General features: G+C 33.5%; 1 protein-coding gene across 1 annotated transcript; it reads left to right on the top strand.

Moving 5' to 3' along the window:
• Positions 1 to 12,827: 12,827 nt before the first annotated feature.
• On the top strand, positions 12,828 to 17,409 carry LOC138705594 (beta-1,3-galactosyltransferase 5-like). The gene is made up of 3 exons (XM_069834196.1): positions 12,828 to 12,937; positions 15,167 to 15,517; positions 17,061 to 17,409. The coding sequence occupies exons 1-3, from the start codon at positions 12,828 to 12,830 to the stop codon at positions 17,407 to 17,409; spliced, it is 810 nt and encodes a 269-aa protein (XP_069690297.1).
• Positions 17,410 to 18,639: the final 1,230 nt, after the last annotated feature.

The raw sequence follows: 18,639 nt of genomic DNA, 5'->3' as shown, positions 1-18,639 counted from the left end.
CGATTCCATCAGCTGTTAATTTTCCTTTGTACAAGAATAAGTTGTCACTACAACACCAACACTATGGCCAAAAAAGTTTGTTTTTATTCCCGGGAATCCCTTATCGGCCATTAGCATGTGTTTGTATCACTAGCTCTGCCACCCTAACAATAAACTTGGCTTTAAAACTGAACATTCCACTACGAGTGACAGGATTAAAAATTTCACCCACATCTGCAATATTCTAGATGGCTGTTCTACTTTAATCTCAGTACAGTCAGTTATGGTTCTGCAGTTTGGATATTTATTTTTAAAGGCAGCCGGCATGGTTTCTTGAACACTTTGTGTACTTTGCCAGAATATAAATTTGTTTGTTCTTAACTTTAGTTCCGTCAGTATTTTTACAAATATTCGGGACACCGTGGTTCGATGTACACCGAATAGGCCTATTATTCTCAAAGGTGGATACGAGATACCTGTTTTCATATTTATTAAAATTAACAGCAATCAATTTTCGTTAGTCATTGCATAACACTTCGATTCTTGTAGCCGTTGAAGAAGTTAAATATCTCAAGGCTCATACATATTACTGAAGTCGTCATGTAGCGTCATCTTACCTGTGAATTTCTGAAAATATGGTTGGCTCGAATACAAGGTTTTGGGGATGACCGGATCTTCTGTTTTCAACAAAATGAACACTTATAGTTGACTCCCATGGTCATCCATCAGAACTAGAACCAATAAAATACGTTTTACATTATAATTAATGATATTACGCTTTTTAAGAATAGGGGACTGACATTTTTGCAATTTATCACAGCAGTTTAGATCATTCATTTAAACAATAACTGTTTATAATACTACTACATCATCCCTATTATTAAATGTGTTAAAACAATCCACTCCGCAATATTAATATTGCTTTTTCCGCGTTTTTTTTTTTTTTTTTTTTTTTTTTAATACAAAAACTGGAGTGTTGAACCACAAATACATTTTCGGTGCGATGTCTCGCCTATGTTTAGTTTCAGAATTGCGGCGCTGGCGTAGCTTGCACGGTGCCTATATTAATTACCTTCATCACAGTTAATTCTATTGTAAAAGAACATTCTTAATAACTGTCAAGCTAGCCGGCTAGGAGGAAGTTAAAGAGTAACAGTAGTTGCAACGTGAATGTAGATATACGTTGTCACAATGAATTTATTCAGTGTTACCAACCCGTTCCAGTAGTTGTCACATTATTATTATTATTATTATTATTATTATTATTATTATTATTATTATTATTATTATCATATGATTATACAAAATTAAAGACTTGGACACTTAATGAATTTAATAACATAAACCGGTACAGGTCTCATGCATTTTGAAAATATAAAATGCATTTCCTATTGTACGAGGTTCAATATTCTTACAGATAGGGTAAAGGTTGGTAAAATTGTGATATTAGTAATATTGTGATAGTTCTTTTTGAGAATTTAATACAATTTTACTGAGCGAGAGGAAAATCGTTTTTTTGCGTCAGCGTATTAAGGGAATGTTCGTGGACAAGTTTCTGCACAAAACAGATTCTTCTCTCGCTCAGTAAAATTGTAATAAATTCTCAAAAATAAATACCACAATATTACCACTTTTACCCTATAGAAAATTCTATTAATATTCATTTTATTCACTGTGAAATTCTTTTGGTTCATTTCACTAACTTCTGTAGCTTGGCGCTAGATGCATTTATTATCAATAATTAACAAATTTTTGTAATGTACAGTATAATATAGCAATACTGACAAATTCTGTATGTGTCCGTCAATTGCACATGACTGAATGATGATTTAACAAAAATAAGCGATGATTTTAGTAATCCGTGTGGTTGGAAATGCAAAGAAGAATTTTCTCTTGAAAACAACAGTATGAACCCTTGATATTAAGGTAGTAAAATATAAACAATTGCAATCCTATTAAGAAAACATATAAAAGCCAAATCACTGACAGAATCAAAAGATTCAAATATATTTCAAGTAATTGTTAATAAATAATTTACTGAATTACAGAAATAGTTTTCACCTTGACCTACAAATAAAAAAAAAAAACATTCTCACCATTGTAGTGTTAAAGATTATCATATTACCATTGTTGAGGTAACAAATTGTTACAAACATTGGTTAATATAAACCAAATAATATTACGTCAGATTAATGAAATCTATTATTCATATATACAAAAATGTAAGAAACAGCATAATGTTTTATTGACTCTTTCTGCTAATAACTTAAATGTTTGGATTTTGCAGTAAATATTATGTAATATTAGGAAAATTATTTTAAAACGAAAAAGGTTGGAATATAATATTAGACGCAACAAAATTAATGAGATTTTTCTGACAATTATTAAATTGTAACATTAATTTAAAACGCTACAATAATTACAAAATACTATCGATATCGAATCTATTCGTAACCATACAATAAATGTGATTGTATGTGGCTGTACAAATTAAACTGGGATAATAATAATAATAATAATAATAATAATAATAATAATAATAATAATAATAATAATAGTAAAATATAGATGTGCTTAGTTACATGTAATTTAAGAGTTAAACCATTACGATTTAATGTAAAATAAGACAATTTTTATAAAATAAGTGATAAACATAATAAAGGACATACTGACATACATAAAAATAAAAATAATATGCTACACAAGTTATATCTGAAGAAAGATTATATTACAAAAACGGAAAGCAGTCTTTTCGACAATCGGCCTTTGAAAGTAGTTATTTTTGTCAGTCCATTTACACTATGTACACTAGAATACGCTTCTTTTTTTACTATATACACTATCATAACGGATGTACATAGGCTCAAATTGATAAACCATTATGTTGTTGTTTAGTAAACTATCCGAAGACAGGTCTGAACCTCAGAAGTGATACCAACAAGGCATCACTTATGAGGCAACTAGGCCAAGAGATAATGGGGTAGGGTGGCCAGTTTCTCTCTCCCTCCATTGCATACATCGCTGACTAGCTACATATTACACTAGTCAAACTTCAGATGCATACAAACAACTGCTCTTCCTCTGAAAACATACTGCCTCATAATAGATGTACATATCAGCCAGAACCTCAATCAGATGATTTACTTTAGTAGGCTATTTTACGACGCTTTATCAACAGCTTAGGTTATTTAGCATCTGAATGAGATGAAGGTGATAATGCCGGTGAAATGAGTCCGGGGTCCAACACCGAAAGTTACCCAGCATTTGCTCATATTGGGTTGAGGGAAAACCCCGTAAAAACCCTCAACCAGGTAACTTGCCCCGACTGGGAATCGAACCCGGGCCACCTGGTTTCGCGGCTAGACGTGCTAACCGTTACTCCACAGATGTGGACTCAATCAGATGATAAACCATTACTTACACTATTATATACTGTTTACAAAATAAGTAGGCTATAGTATTGCGAAATAAAATACCTTGCATTACAAGACACAACACTGTACTTAATAGTGTAAATAATGTTCGATGAATGTAGGATTGCATTATTCATTATAATGTAAATAGTAAAAATAGCGAATTCTAGTGTACATACGGTAGTGCAAATAATATTAGATTCTAAATATAAGTGTAATTGTTAAAGTGGTATATCTTTGTTCCACGTAATTTTATCAACAAGAGTCGCGTGAGCAGGTAGAAGTACTTCGCTTGCTAGATACATGAGCATCTTCCGCTACAGTAAGAACTCCCGTATTACTTAGTAGCCTCCTGGGACAAAGTACGATCCTTAGTAATGTGGTGCACTCTGGGTAGTCTCTGACGAACTAAATGATTTAACCTTCTCGGCACTAGCGACATCTATGTGCCACACTCGTAGATTCGGAGCGAATAACAAGTTAAGGAACTTGTAGTTTTTTGTTGTTTAGTCAACTGTCTGAATACTGGTTTGAACCTCATATGTGACACCATTAAGGCATCACTCATGAGACAACTAAGCAAAGATATAATGAAATAGTGTGGCCAGTTCCTTTCCCCCTCTGTTGCATGCATCGCTGACTATAATTATATTACACTAATCAAGGAATCTGTCATTGCACAAAAGTCTATAATAAGAAGGTTGAAAGCTTGTATAATATTTACGTGTGGATGCTATCTCAGTCATTACTAATGTGCTAAACACAATGAAACTTGAAGAAATATGTATACTGTACATAAATTATTTAAAAGCGTTATTAAATGTAATATCTGAATATCATTCAAGGTTGGAACATTTCTCTCATTCTCTTCTAGTTCTTAAGAGAACTCTGAATCAAAATTAAATATTTTAAAGTAGCGTAACTTTCTGAATATACAGTCAGCAAGATGCACTTCCATCGCTTGAGATAACACGGGACAAACATAAGACAAATTCAGTGGTAATACAAATTATATTTACCTAATGGGACCTGAACACAGGTCATTTGATCTATGGTCATGCACTCTAACACTTGACAACGGACGTAATGTTTTAAGATAATGCAAAACGCAAAATAAATATATTGAATTAATTTTGTTAATATTCGTCTGTGGCTATCAAGTTTTCCGTTTTTATACTAATAATAATTAGAAATTATTCTCTTTGTGTGTATGTATCACTAAAGTCAACAAAGAACCAGTTTATATTGCTTATATTATTATTGTACATAATAAACGGAAATATTCGTTTACATTAATTAAAATTGAAATGAAGTACAGAATGCTGTAACTTTTACTTTGAATAAAGCATAAGAAGGTATGATTTTTGTTATATTAAAACTCCATTTCAATAAAGAATAAAAAACGACTGTTGTATTAATTAATTATTGGCTGTCATTGATTATTATATCAAACATTGAAATACTGCAGAGGTATCAGTCCAAAACTTTACGTTCCATTGTCACTGCACCATGGTATGTACTGTACGTAATGATGTCATTCATAACATTTCAACTGTAAAAGAAGAAATCTCTAAGTTCAGCAAAAAATACCTGCACCGATTAAATTAACATCCGAATCATCATGCATTAAATTTGCTGGGTAATAGTCAAACAATAAGAAGACTTAAAAGGACCAACGCTCTTGACCTTCCATTCATTTATACTACAGCTATTTAAAACAGTGTTATTTTTCTTTTGGAGTGTTGTCATGGGATAACATCTCCACTCATGTCATATTCATTTATAATATTTACTTACTAGCCGTACCTGTGCGCTCCGCTGCACCCGTTAGAAATAAATATAAAGTAATTACATAATTAAAATAGGACATTTGATCCAGGGAACATTCGTGTTTGATAGAAGGATAAATCGTTTAATATGTTACTTAATTTAAATTGTATTTAAAATATTAAAATGCGATCATTTTGATCCAGAGACCACTCATTTGGTGCAATGACAATTCCTTTAACATGTTTCTTAATTGTTATTACCAATTATTTCTGGAAAAGCGAAAATTAACAGAAAAATTTTGGCTACAGATTTATTATTATGTTTATATTATATTATATTATATTATATTATATTATATTATATTATATTATGAAAAAGTGTGTTGATAACGGATGTACTCGAATTAGAAAGTTTTTAATTTGTTGTGGGGGCTCTTGAATCTCAGGAGGAACAACTTTTACAACAGCGCAACATAATCTGCTTAGCTCATTACCCAATTTTTTTGCATTGCATTTATTGCATATGTATTTTAACACGATTCAATTGAGCATAGTTAAAATTTGAATTATAAAGTAATGGATTGCTAAGCTAACGAACTATTACTGCATACTAAATCAATACACACTCGTTGCTCGTTAATTCCCTGAGATAAAAATGAATATGTTCATAAACATTATTATAAGAAATACAGGAAATGAATATACAGAATAACCTATCAAGTTTTCTGTGCATAAGAAGCTATTTTAATCTTACCTGTCCTCAATTCACTCACAAGTTACTGTAATAACATTATAGCATTATGTCCATCCAGAGAAACTACACTTTCCAATGATGAAATAATAATTAATTATACAAATCGGTTAATTTAACTTCTGATATTACTTCATACAAACACAGAGACATTGTCTGTAGGCTATGTTTCATAGCTTTCGATTGTTGTGTCCAAGGCCCCTTATAGACGAAGTCATTTGTTATTTATTTCGATACACCGCCTTAGATGGCAGTTATTTTAATTTTAAAACTCACTTATCTCATTAAATATCAGTCCTATCAAACTTTTCCAGAGAATAAAACTTATCAGAAATCATTTTTAAAGAAACTTTTGTTACGTAACATATTTCACAAAAATCAATAATAAGCGAGATATTTCGATGTATTTCATTCAGGCCCCCTTATAACCCCCCTTTTGAATGCCATATAGCCTATAATCTAAGTTACAACGAACTTAATTTATATTCCAATTTTCATCGAAATCGGTTCAGCCATTATCGCGTGAAGAGGTAACAAACATACAGACAGACAGACAGACAGACAGACATACATACAAACAAAAATAAAAAAAAAACGATTTTCGGTTTCAGGGTGGTTAATTATATATGTTAGGACCAATTATTTTTGGAAAATCGAAAATTACCAGAAAAATTTCGGCTACAGATTTATTATTAGTATAGATTGTCTATTGTAGAGAGATTGTAAATGTGGCATAATTGTAATAAAAAAAATTGATTATTATCAGTGTCGCCAACTCTCTTCTTAAAAACCCTCTGTGATTGGGAGCAATGGGATAAGATAACAAATGAATGGTCCAACATGGAGTAAGTTCGTATGAGACCAACTTTTCACGTAAGTATACAGGTTGTTATAATTAAATGAGCACAATATTTATATATAGAGTATACATAACTATCAGTCTTGTTCTTGTTCTGCAGTTCATTTTAATATTATAGGCATTAATTTAACTCAACTACTCATTGTTGTCACGAAAACGACGGTTGTAAAATATGCAGTTATAATGGTTACATAATGATCTAATGCTTTTAATGGAAGTATGAATTTTGTGCAAGTTTATTTTAATTCATTCAATCATAGTGTTCTGCGCAGGGGAAGAGCTTTCATTGCAAACCCAGAATTCTCCAATCTTTCCTATTTTCTGTCTTCCTCTTTCTCTCTGCATATGATTCACATATATCTTAATGTCGCCTATCATCTGATATCTTCAACCCCGACCTCTTCTCCCGTTCACCATTTCTTCCAGTGCATCCTTCAGTAGGCAGTTTCTTCTCAACCAGTGACCCAACCAAACCCCTTTTCCTCTTCCTGATCCGTTTCACCAGTATTCTTTCTTCACCAACTCTTTACAACAGAGCTTCATTTCTTAAGTTTATATTGTTTAGTCAACTGTCCGAAGACACGTCTGAACCTCACAAATGATATCAATATGGCACCACTTTTGAGTCAACTAGACCAGAAGATAATTGGGAAGGTTGGCTAGTTTCTTTCCCCCCCTCAATTGCATACATCGCCGATTATATACATATTCCACTAACCAGACTTCAGATATATAGACCTGATACAATTGGCCTATATAAACAATTATTGTTCTTTCTCTGACACATAATCGTCAAGTGAGATGTACTGCCTAATAATAGAGGTACACATCAGCCAGAACCATATATTATAACATTTAATAAAATTTCTGTAAATTTAAATAAATCGTTTTTATATTTTTCGACAGTGCAGAGATAGCAACTAGAAATATCGTAAGCCTATTTTAATATTAATTTCACGATTTTTTATGGCTCTATAATTAGCTATTGTGATATTTTAATTACTTATTTGAAGACCTCAAATGAAAAACAAGTTATATCCCGAGAAAAGTTTTCTCAGAAATTAGCAAAATGTGCCACACAGTAAATTTAGAGTGTATTTTATAATTCTTTTTCATCATCCAATTCCTTCCATAGTAACAAGTTTTTAGAGCAAATATTGGCCTTCAATATTGTTCCTACATCAAATTATAAATTTAAAAAGTGGATATGACTTGATTTGCACAGATCTGCGTGTATAACTTGTTTTGCACTTAATCGTGATGTGATTAGAAAATAATTTAAAACTTACTAGTAACTTACTGTAAAATATTGAACAAAGAATATGGTTATCAGTTCAAATTATACACATTATTATTTTCATAACATTTTACAAAATTACTGAAAAATATAACAATTTTTTAAGATTGCCTGCTGAAATTTTCACATGAATAAAAACCTAATTTTATGATTACCAATACAATTATACACATTGTTATCATTGCAAATTATACACATTATTTTTATAAAATACAAAATTACTTCTGAATATGTATTATATATCTTTCTCGTGTTAAATTCTATTGTACCTGATTAATATGTTTCGGCCTGTTATGGGCCTTCTTCTGAGCTGGTTGTTGCTGGTCTTGGCGTCTTTTGTTTTATTTCCTTTGGAGGTGTGTTTGTGTAGTGTAGTGTGGAGTCAAAGAGTGTGTGTGTTCTGAAATTGAGTTGTGTGTTGAAAATTTCATTTCGATGTGTTTTTGTGTGTCTGTATATTTCGTATTGTTCTAGTATGTTTAGTTTCTGGCTTTTTGGTTGGATGTGTAGAATTTCCATATCTGTGTTGATGTCTCTGTAGGTGTGGCTAGCATATGTGGGCGTGTTTTGTAATTTTGTTATGGCCGTGATGTGTTCTTTGTAACGTGTTTGAAATGATCTGCTTGTCTGTCCTATGTACAAAATTACTGAAAAATATAACATTTTTAAGACTTACTTATATCATTATTTGGGGGGCTGTTACTGCCGGTATGCAGAAAGTGTGGACATTGTGCCTGTTTCAATGTTCATTAGCTTGTAACGTTTGCTGATAGTTAAAAATTGACATTTTTTCGATGTTGTCTTTGTACAGACACGGAATTAAAATTTGGAGGTAGTCTTGATGGGAGCCCAGCTGTATGTAGGTAACAATTTCGCAAATTGTCCACAAGTAGGATATAAACAGGAGCTCTTGTTTATTGCGCATGCGCAGTGTGTTATAAGCGAAACATGTACAATAAGGGAGCTTCAAATTTTATTTCCGTATCTGTAGACAGGAACAGATACCACATATTTCTGAGCCATATGAAAGTCTGAAAGAAATCCTTAATTGAAAATTTACCAGTATATGCATTTTGAACATTGAATTCTAGACAAATTCAACAAATAAACAATAAACAGGCCATGATTGTTTGGCCAAACACCTGCATAGAATTGGAATATATCAGTCCCTAACTGCCCATTGTGCAACTCAAACCAAGAAATGGATTCGGAACACCTCAAAATCTGTGCTTCATTGGCTGGCCATGATAATATCTTTGAAAAATATTGGAGTGAAAGAGGTTAAATGACTTTATTGTCAAACGCCTGGCGTTAGAAAACAACAACAACAATTCCTCACAAGTTTAATCTCGTCTTGTAACTAACTCCAATAATTTGTTTCATTTTATCTAAATTTCTCTTGTTGCAGCGACAGAAATGAGGGTCAACTTTTCGCGTATCAGAATAACACATCGACTCTGGATAGTTCTCATCATCGGAGTCTGTATTGCATTTTCATGGATTAAACGACATAAGGTAGGTAAACATTTTGCACATTTATTCACATACATACATACTCACATAAGCCTAGTGTACATGTAAAAGTAATCAAGAATGATTAGACATGCTTATTTTCATATGCGCTTCTCTCCTATTGCAACTTGTAGGCAAGGCATAAGAGACCAACATGATGATCTTTATAAGTTGGTCTTTACATAATTCTACATAGTTTTCTCGTAAGTTACGTCAAAATGAATATATCCTAAATAGCTATGGGAAATTGTACTTCAGTGAACGTTTCTTGATACTGTATATTTCATAATTGGAAACATTCTTTTGTTGGAATTATATTTGACGGTAAAATTTCCATCCTGTATCAAGACCGACTCTCACCCTATTACTTCCAACCTGATATTACCTATTGTAGGCTTATAAATGGATTTATTTCATTTTAATAGGTTATTTTACGACGCTTTATCAACATCTTAGGTTATTTAGCGTCTGAATGATATGGTGATAATGCCGGTGAAATAAGTCCGGGGTCCAATCACCGAAAGTTACTCAGCATTTGCCCATTTTGGGTTGAGGGAAAACCCCGGAAAAAACTTGCCCCGACAAGGAATCGAACCCGGGCCACCTGATTTCGCGTCCATACGCGCTAACCGTTACTCCACAGGTGTGGACCTATAAATGGGTTTCGATAAATAAATTTACATCTCTTTCCACTCTACTACTTGCTTGTGGGTGTTATACTTCCATTGAGTTTCATTATTAGCCCTAGACTTTGTACCTATGCTTGAAATGAAATAATTTCTGTGCACTTACTACAAAGTCAACTAAAAGAACAACAATATTATTGTATTTTAATACATAAATTTGTTATGTTTATAATATACTGTATCAATACAATTGAAGGGTTCAGAGCCATAGTTGGCCAAGCGCCAAATATTAAAAACGAAGAACACAACGGTTAAAATTAAGTGATTACCATAATTTAATGAAACATATTATACAAAGTAATATAAAATATGCACATTAAAACTAAATGATCTGTAAATCTTCAATTAACTACGGTATTCACTTAACTTTAAACCCTGTTTTTCTGTTTTTAATAAATGACGCTTGGCACACTATAACTCTGAACCGTTCAATTCTCAATTAAAATTGTATTTAATTTTGCAGGTAACATATGTAATTGCAGTTATCTTCTTTTCTTAGACCTTCATGATGAGCAATAAAATATACGACGAAAACATATTTTTACAATGTAGATAGCTATTGCTATATTGTGAAAATATGTTTTCTTCGTATTTCTAATATGTCTGTTTATGATGATATGATTATAACGGAGAAATAGGTAACGGATTAAGGGAAGTAAACCTACGTACTTGGGGGTAAGTAACCCACAAGACGTGTTTTATTTTACCACGAATTTTACAGGATGCGACGAAGATCTAATCTCGTCCTCCTTTGGTAAGAAGCCGTCAGTTGTCTATGCTATGATTATACGAAATACGATTTATGCTAGGATGAGGATAGGAAAGAAATTATCAGTAGTCGAAGAAAACCTGTCTCTCAATTGCAGTGTCCGTCATAAATCTCAAAGTGCTTGACCGGAATCAATTCCTGGTCAACTTTGGAGAAAAGCCGTCAACTGACTAAGCGAAGGCTTTCTTTATTTGTAACTAAAAAGGAAAGAAATTAAGAAAAAAAGGAGAGACAGACTTGTGGAAAAACAGTTAAATTATCTAGTAGAGAGTTACAACGTTTTCTGAAACTATGTTCGTGCTTTACGCTAGGTCAAAGAGTGGTTGACTACACAAATAAAAGACAATGAAGATCCTCTGATGTCTAGTCCCCGCATCGGTTGGTTCTACCGTAGTTGGCCGAAAATAAATAAATGTTCTAACGGTGAAGAATCTTTGAAACTTCTGGTAATGGTAATTTCAGCGCCGGAAAACGAAAATCGCCGGGAGGCCATCAGGTTTGTAGGCTTGGTTTAACAAATGTTGTTTCACTTTCTTCTGGTATTTAATTGGCGGTAAGTCTCTTAGATTAAATCTATAATGGAGTCTCTGGTTTTTATGATCACTGGCAATAGTACCTGACAATAGTATGGTAATGTTTACCAAAATATTTATAATATCTTCTATCCACTTTTATATCCATTTGTTGATTAATTATTTCATTCGTATAATTATACACAGCTTGCTGAAGTCGCCATTTCTTAACATCAAGTTCATTTTCCGAATTTCATCATTATGCTATGTTAAAAACTATCACAGAACGATAATTTACTGAACATAATCCCCGATTTATTTTTTAATTCTTCCTTATGGAAAATTAAACAATAAATAAAACAGGGTACATAGTACGTAGACAATGACATGCTTTGTCAGATAAATAGTGTAACATATAATGTATAGGGTCATAGGGACATCTCGACACGCTAAGAAAAAATGTTAATTTCGGGATAAATTTATGCAATTTTTTTCTGTTTTTTTTCCCTAACATGTATTGACATGTTTTCCGCACATTTCACATATCTAGTTCCAATATGATAATTTTATTAAAAAAATATAAATTGATCCCGAAGTGTCGACTTCTATCATAATTGTGGAAGATTTCGAGATAGTATTACAAACGTAGGAATCATATTAAAACCCAAAATTTACATCACAAACTTTGCTTCTGAAATATGCCTAAATATTTCATATTACTCTTACTCACATTGGTCACATGTGACTTTTTCATCGGTGTCATTTTCCACAGATGCTTTGTGAAACAATTTTTGGTATTTTACAACACACTGAACTCAAAGTTCTCTATCGTAGTAAAACCCACTATTTGCGGCACAATAGTTTTTTTTTTCTGAATTGTCCAGATCGTTTGATGTACCGTGTTTATTGCCTTTTGTGAACGTAAAACACAAGTTGGAGCCACGAGATTCACTTACACAGGGATTACAAACATAGTTAACACAGATCTCATGTAGTATGAATTTTTTCACTAGGAACAGTGTTCGCAATGGCTACTTTTCTTAGAAGTGTCGAGATCTCCTAAATGTCGAGATTTCTCAAAACGACCCTATATTTATTCGGACAGAATTTTTCTTTGAAAATTAATATTAATATTATCCATTTAGAAAATTAAGTGAACAAACAGGTGTAGATGCTATTCAATTTTCTCGTGTAAAGTCCCGTGACTTCTTTGAAACCCAACTAGCAGATTTACGATTCTCTACAGTCTATACAAAACAACTCTGACCACCCCCATACAAATGCTGCACAGCTGCCACATTCCTAGCGACCCTCGACCATTCCATGACAGCTACTTCAGTTTAATCATAGCTATGGCAACTCTTCCTCCACGTGGAGATGAAAGGAAGATGTCAGTTTTTCTAAACGAGCATTGTAATTGATTTTTAACAGGCGAAGACAAGATTCTATTGCAGTAAAGAATGACAAACAGTTAATAGTAGCGGGTCCTTGGTTCTATGTACCAAGCGCTCTGACCACTGAGCTACGCCGAATTCAATCCACAGCACCGGATCGAACTCTCCTCATTCAATGTTTCCCTTTATGGCCTGACTGCCATTGGCCGGGACTTGTTTGGCCGGGAATCCGCAGTTAAGTGCACAGTAATCTGTACAGACATATGCACTGCAGCTATGAGAATATTATAGATTTATTAATTTGTCCTTACGGACCCTATTATCTGTATAATTGACAATTAATATTTGAGGAGAAAAATTCGCTCCGGTGCCGGGGATCGAACCCGGGTCCTTGGTTCTACGTACCAAGCGCTCTGACCACTGAGCTACGCCGAATTCAATCCACAGCACCACACCACTCTGCTGAGTGCCAAACAAGTCACTCAGCAGAGTGCGCTCCTAGTATAATAGCAATTGACATTGGACATATACGTCAACATATATGCCTAACTTAGAGTCAGGCCATAAAGGGAAACATTGGAGGAGAGTTCGATCCGGTGCTGTGGATTGAATTCAGCGTAGCTCAGTGGTCAGAGCGCTTGGTACGTAGAACCAAGGACCCGGGTTTGATCCCCGGCGCCGGAGCGAATTTTTCTCCTCAAATATTAATTGTCAATATTGCAGATATTATTCTGTAAGGACAAATTATTAAATCTATAATATTCTAACAGTTAGTAGTAGACTATAGAGGGTCAGTCGGCAAATTCTTTTGTGTGAAACTGTACTCGACAAAACTGAATTAACAGATATCGCTTTACGACCAAGTATCCAGTTTGTGCATCACGTTCACATGGAACCGAGTCGGAATATGAACCCACATAACAATATTCCGTAAGCAGCAAATGACCCGACTGTATCTGAGTGTAAATAGGTGTATGCATATCAAGATATAAATATTTGGTGTTTATAAAGACAAAATTAGTTAATCAATACCAACAACCTATTATGTATAACATAATACAAAGCAACCAAATTAATGTAAAACAATTACATTAACAAGCAAACATAAAATAATAAAGCAAAAATTACGGTAGTGCTCACAATTAAAATTTTTTATTACTAAACAAACAAAAAGACAATCATGAATTCAAGAAAAAGTAAACATACCGACTAGGAATGAAAATGTAAGTGACATGGCTGGATTTTGAGTTCATAAATAAGGATCAAACACAGTAACGAAACATCCTTAATTTAAAACTTTTCTATCCTTTATCTTGATTACATATTTAGGTCATGTTATAGCTTCTGCTGTATGAGATTATGGATAGTCACGTAAAAGAGATTGTTTAATATATATTAAAAATTTAAGTGGAATGCAACTGTTTTAATAAAAATGAAACTGAATCGACAAAGCCTTCTTGACTAGTAATCGTCCATAGAGTTCAATGAAGACTGTAGGTGGCACAACAAGAGAACAGCTGATTATAACACACTAGTGCCATCTAGCGGAATATTTGTAATGATGAGATGGTACAATAACACATTTTCAAGATAGTTTAGTATTTTAGTAAGTCAATATTTTATTGTATTAGAGTACTTTATTCTTCTAATCTTTATATTCTTTCTTCTAATCGTGTAATAGTCAATTAACTTCCACTCGAGTTTTGATTTTCTCTAGATAAATAAAAAAATTAGTGAGATTACGGTAAATAAAATGTGAGCTTTTAAGCTATGGGTTGCTGGCTGTATCACAAAATTATTCTTAGTAGTATTGTGTATTTTGTGTTCCTGGAGTAAGAATTAATGTAGAGAGAGAACATCTGCAATAATAATTAATTAATAGTGTTTGATTCCACGAAAGAGAAAGTGTGTAAAAATGCGATCGTATATAATTTCATGAACCTGTATTAATGTAGTAGTACTAGCAGTAGCAGTGGCAGTAGCAGTGGCGGCGGCGGCAGCGGCAGCAGCAGGAGCAGCAGCAGCAGCAGCAGTAGTAGTAGTAGTAGTAGTAGTAGTAGTAGTAGTAGTAGTAGTAGTAGTAGTAGTTTTAAGTGCTGTGGAGTTTTTTTATAATGAGAATGTGCGCTACAAAACCGAAGTGTATGTGTATTATGTAAGGTTATATAATCTGTAAGCCAGAGCAAAGGCTTGTTTAATTGATATATAACGTATTTCATTTGCAGGAAGACGTGGGCAACATATAATCATTCTGAGGTAGCTGTAATCTTTGTAGTTGGAACAACGCCGAAAAAAGAAAATATGAAATCTATAGAAGAAGAGCACCAAACGAAAAATGACATGGTGCTAATCAGTATTTTGGACTCTTACAACAACCTAACAATCAAGGTCATAGCCTTGTTTTACTGGGCAGCAACGTATTGTTCCGAAGTTAATTTTGTTTTCAAGACGGACGATGATATGTTTTTAAACATACCTAAATTAGTTCAATTAACGGAGAAATACAGATACGCAACTCGAACCATATTCGGGTACATAGCACACAAGTGGAATGCACATCGAAATCAACTCTCCAGGTACCATACACCGATTGGCTTATAAGTAGGTGGAAAGAAACAGTGGATGCAAAACATCTCCGAGCTTCCCCTATCTCAGAAAGAAAGAAAGTCAAGACAAGGAGAAAAAACAAGTGATTCTGTAGCGCGGATTGCTATTCGTGTATATTACAATCGAAAACATCTACTGCTCACCGCTCTCTATGTTGTTCCTGAAGTACATGTTTCACTGTGACAGTGAGTCGATGTTTTAATTTCAGCAGTGTGAAGGATTTGTTTTCAGACTGATAGTGTCGCCATAACCGTCCCTTCCTCCCGCAAGTCCGCTTCCTCGAATTGAAATCTTTATCGTAATGGTGGTCAGGCTCGGAGATGTTCTGTGGCAATTGTGCTTAGGCATGGATTTATTCTTCTTGAGGGCCATCTAGGACAGGAATGTCGAACAGTGCTCTCGAGCTGTGAAATTAAGAGCCTTCACTCCTCCCTTACTGTGCAACGGTTGAACACAGATAGCAGGCAGACCGGGCGAATAATCGTAAACAAATGCGAAACTACTAATGCGGCTGGTAGTTCGAAAACTTTTATACATCTTACTAATTTATTAGGAGCTCATTTTAGGTTTGCGCTTGATAAACTCCGATGAACGAAGAATGTAGGCCTACATGAGGATGGATGGATGATGATGATGATGATGATGATGATAAGATGATTTTCTGAATTCAATCTTGATTTTAATTCCCCTTTTTAATATTGATGGCTTAGGAATGCAAATTCCTTTCTACATATTAAGTAATATGCCTTTCCGTTCTTTAAGATAAAGAAATCCACCCACCCACCAACCCATCCATCCATCCATCCATCCATCCATCCATAATACACTGCTCTCTTAAATTGAATAAGCATATCGGGAATTAAATCAATGGCTTTCCCAAAACACGCTATGAAATATTTCACATACATCAATTTTTATATCGAAAAGAAAGTAAAAACGAGCAAAATTGCATTAAATTGTATCAAAGAACAATCCCCTGAAATTAATGATATTACTTACGCTTCTTTCTGTACACGTTAAGGTTTTCAACCTATTTCAGTTGTAGTCCCCAAAATTAAAATTGATCCCATCAACTCTAGAATCTTCTAAAGCTTTTTTATATGGATTTTGTAATTGCACATAGTTATTGTAATTACCGTTTCTGTCGTACTTCTTCAATACGTTCTTCGTTCAATCCGACTTTTTTGTTATTTGTATGAGGTTTTGTAGTTTTAAATTCACTCAAACATTTTCACTAGCCTCTTTGCCATTGTATAGTATATCAGGTATCTTAAAAGTCTTATTTCTGGAAGTTTAAATGTTTTTCTTTCCTAATCTAATAAGCAAAGAAGAGCTATTACTTCATAAAATATTAGTAATGTCCCTTTATCAACTTTTACCGGCAAGTTTCGCCTAGTTTCCTCGAAAATAACGAAAAACATTCAACTTGTAGTTTATTTCGCAATTCTACGTATCGCATGTATTTATTAAATAATTATATTACGGTAAAATAATTTATTTCTCATATTTTAGATACTTCGTGTCCAGAGAAGAATTCCCTCTAACACGGTATCCAAAATTCGCAACTGGTCCCGGCTATTTGGTGACAAGAGATGCAGTTATTGCCATTCTGGAAAAAGTCATAACCAAAACAAAATTCTTTAAACTGGAGGATGTTTACTTGACTGGAATTATAGCAGATGAATTGAATATTACCAGAAAGAATGTGAGAGGATTTCATAACTATCGCAAGTATATGCACTTACTAAGTAGTCCCTATAAAGTACTCTCTCTTTACACTGTACATGAAGTTGATGTTGGTGGCCAATTCTACCTATGGAACATTCTAACTGGTAATGTGTGCAACAGTATAAATAAATGAGAACTTTACATGGTTATTAAATAGTCTTTTAAATATATTAGTATGCTTTGTCCTTTTCAAATACGGTAAATTTAATCTAAAATTTCCTACATACGAAAGTCCAGAAAGGATTACAGATTCTGAAAAGTAGATAGTATGTACCAGAATAAGTAAACTATTATAATAAATGTATGTCCTAAAAGTAATAGCTGTGTAACTACAAGGAGTTCATTAGTTTTGTTAATGTAAGTGCTTTATAAGATATTAAATTATTTGTACACATGATCATAGACAAATTTATTCTAAAGTTCCTAGTTGCCCATGAATCTGCTGACAGGTATTTGCAATCTGGTGATATAATGTTTCCAAGTCATAAATTTGTTTTCAATAAGAATACTAAAAGCAACGAAAGAAAAACAAATCTAAAGGATTCAGGTCAGGAGACTTCATAGGCCAATTTACTGGAAATAACAAACATGTGACTTTCCAAAAAGCGCACACAGTCAACCAAAATGTGTCTTTTTGAAGACGAGAAATTCAATCTAGAGAGTCAAATGGCGTGCTCTGCCTTTGGCGTACTATGTAAACACGTGTAAGTGAAACTTTCATACTTCTCATTCGGAATAATGTTATCCTATTACTACGTAAACTGATACCACAGCCTAGTATAGGCCTAGACAGTCGCGAAGTTTGAGTTGTGAGGGTGCTAGGAACAATAGACTGTGCCGGTACTATTTCGCATTGTCTGTAATGAGGTGATATTAGCGATACTAGTGATTAGCATCTATCTATAGATGCATATTTACTACGCATTGAGCTTCGTTACTGTGCTGATACCTTAGAAGGCAACGCCTTGTGAATCTATTTTTATTTGAAGTTTATTTTGCTTCATTTGGTTAATACTAACTACACCACTTTATTCTAGTGCCGAGGTCATGAAAGTGAGATCTATCATTAAGTCTCCTATACGCCTTCATAGAGTCTAAAGATGATAACTTAGCTTTTACCTTTACCGTTATCTACCGTCAGACTCAACAACTGTTTTCTCTAAACTTATTTGTATTCCAACTAGGCCTGATATTAAACTACCTTTATAATATATGAGAGTCCCGCTTCGAGTTTTTCTAGTGTCATAATTGACTACCGGGTTTCATTTGAACGACCTATTGTTGACAAATTAACAATTATGACTTTATTGGTACTAAATTACATCCAATTTTCTGCATGTGGACGTTAAAATAAGAGAAAAAG

Source organism: Periplaneta americana, chromosome 9 (genome assembly GCF_040183065.1).
Source record: "Periplaneta americana isolate PAMFEO1 chromosome 9, P.americana_PAMFEO1_priV1, whole genome shotgun sequence".
Lineage (NCBI taxonomy): Eukaryota > Metazoa > Arthropoda > Insecta > Blattodea > Blattidae > Periplaneta > Periplaneta americana.
The sequence above is the reverse complement of the archived record's forward strand: the minus strand, read 5'-3'. Positions and strand labels throughout refer to the sequence as shown.

What these genes read in the sequence shown, in the direction of transcription:
- LOC138705594 (XM_069834196.1), top strand. Translation starts at nt 12,828, where the DNA reads ATGCTGCACAGCTGCCACATTCCTAGCGACCCTCGACCATTCCATGAC. An exon ending in CGTGGAGATGAAAGGAAGAT is followed by an intron (nt 12,938 to 15,166) that starts GTCAGTTTTTCT and finishes TTTCATTTGCAG; the next exon opens with GAAGACGTGGGCAACATATA. An exon ending in CATCGAAATCAACTCTCCAG is followed by an intron (nt 15,518 to 17,060) that starts GTACCATACACC and finishes CTCATATTTTAG; the next exon opens with ATACTTCGTGTCCAGAGAAG.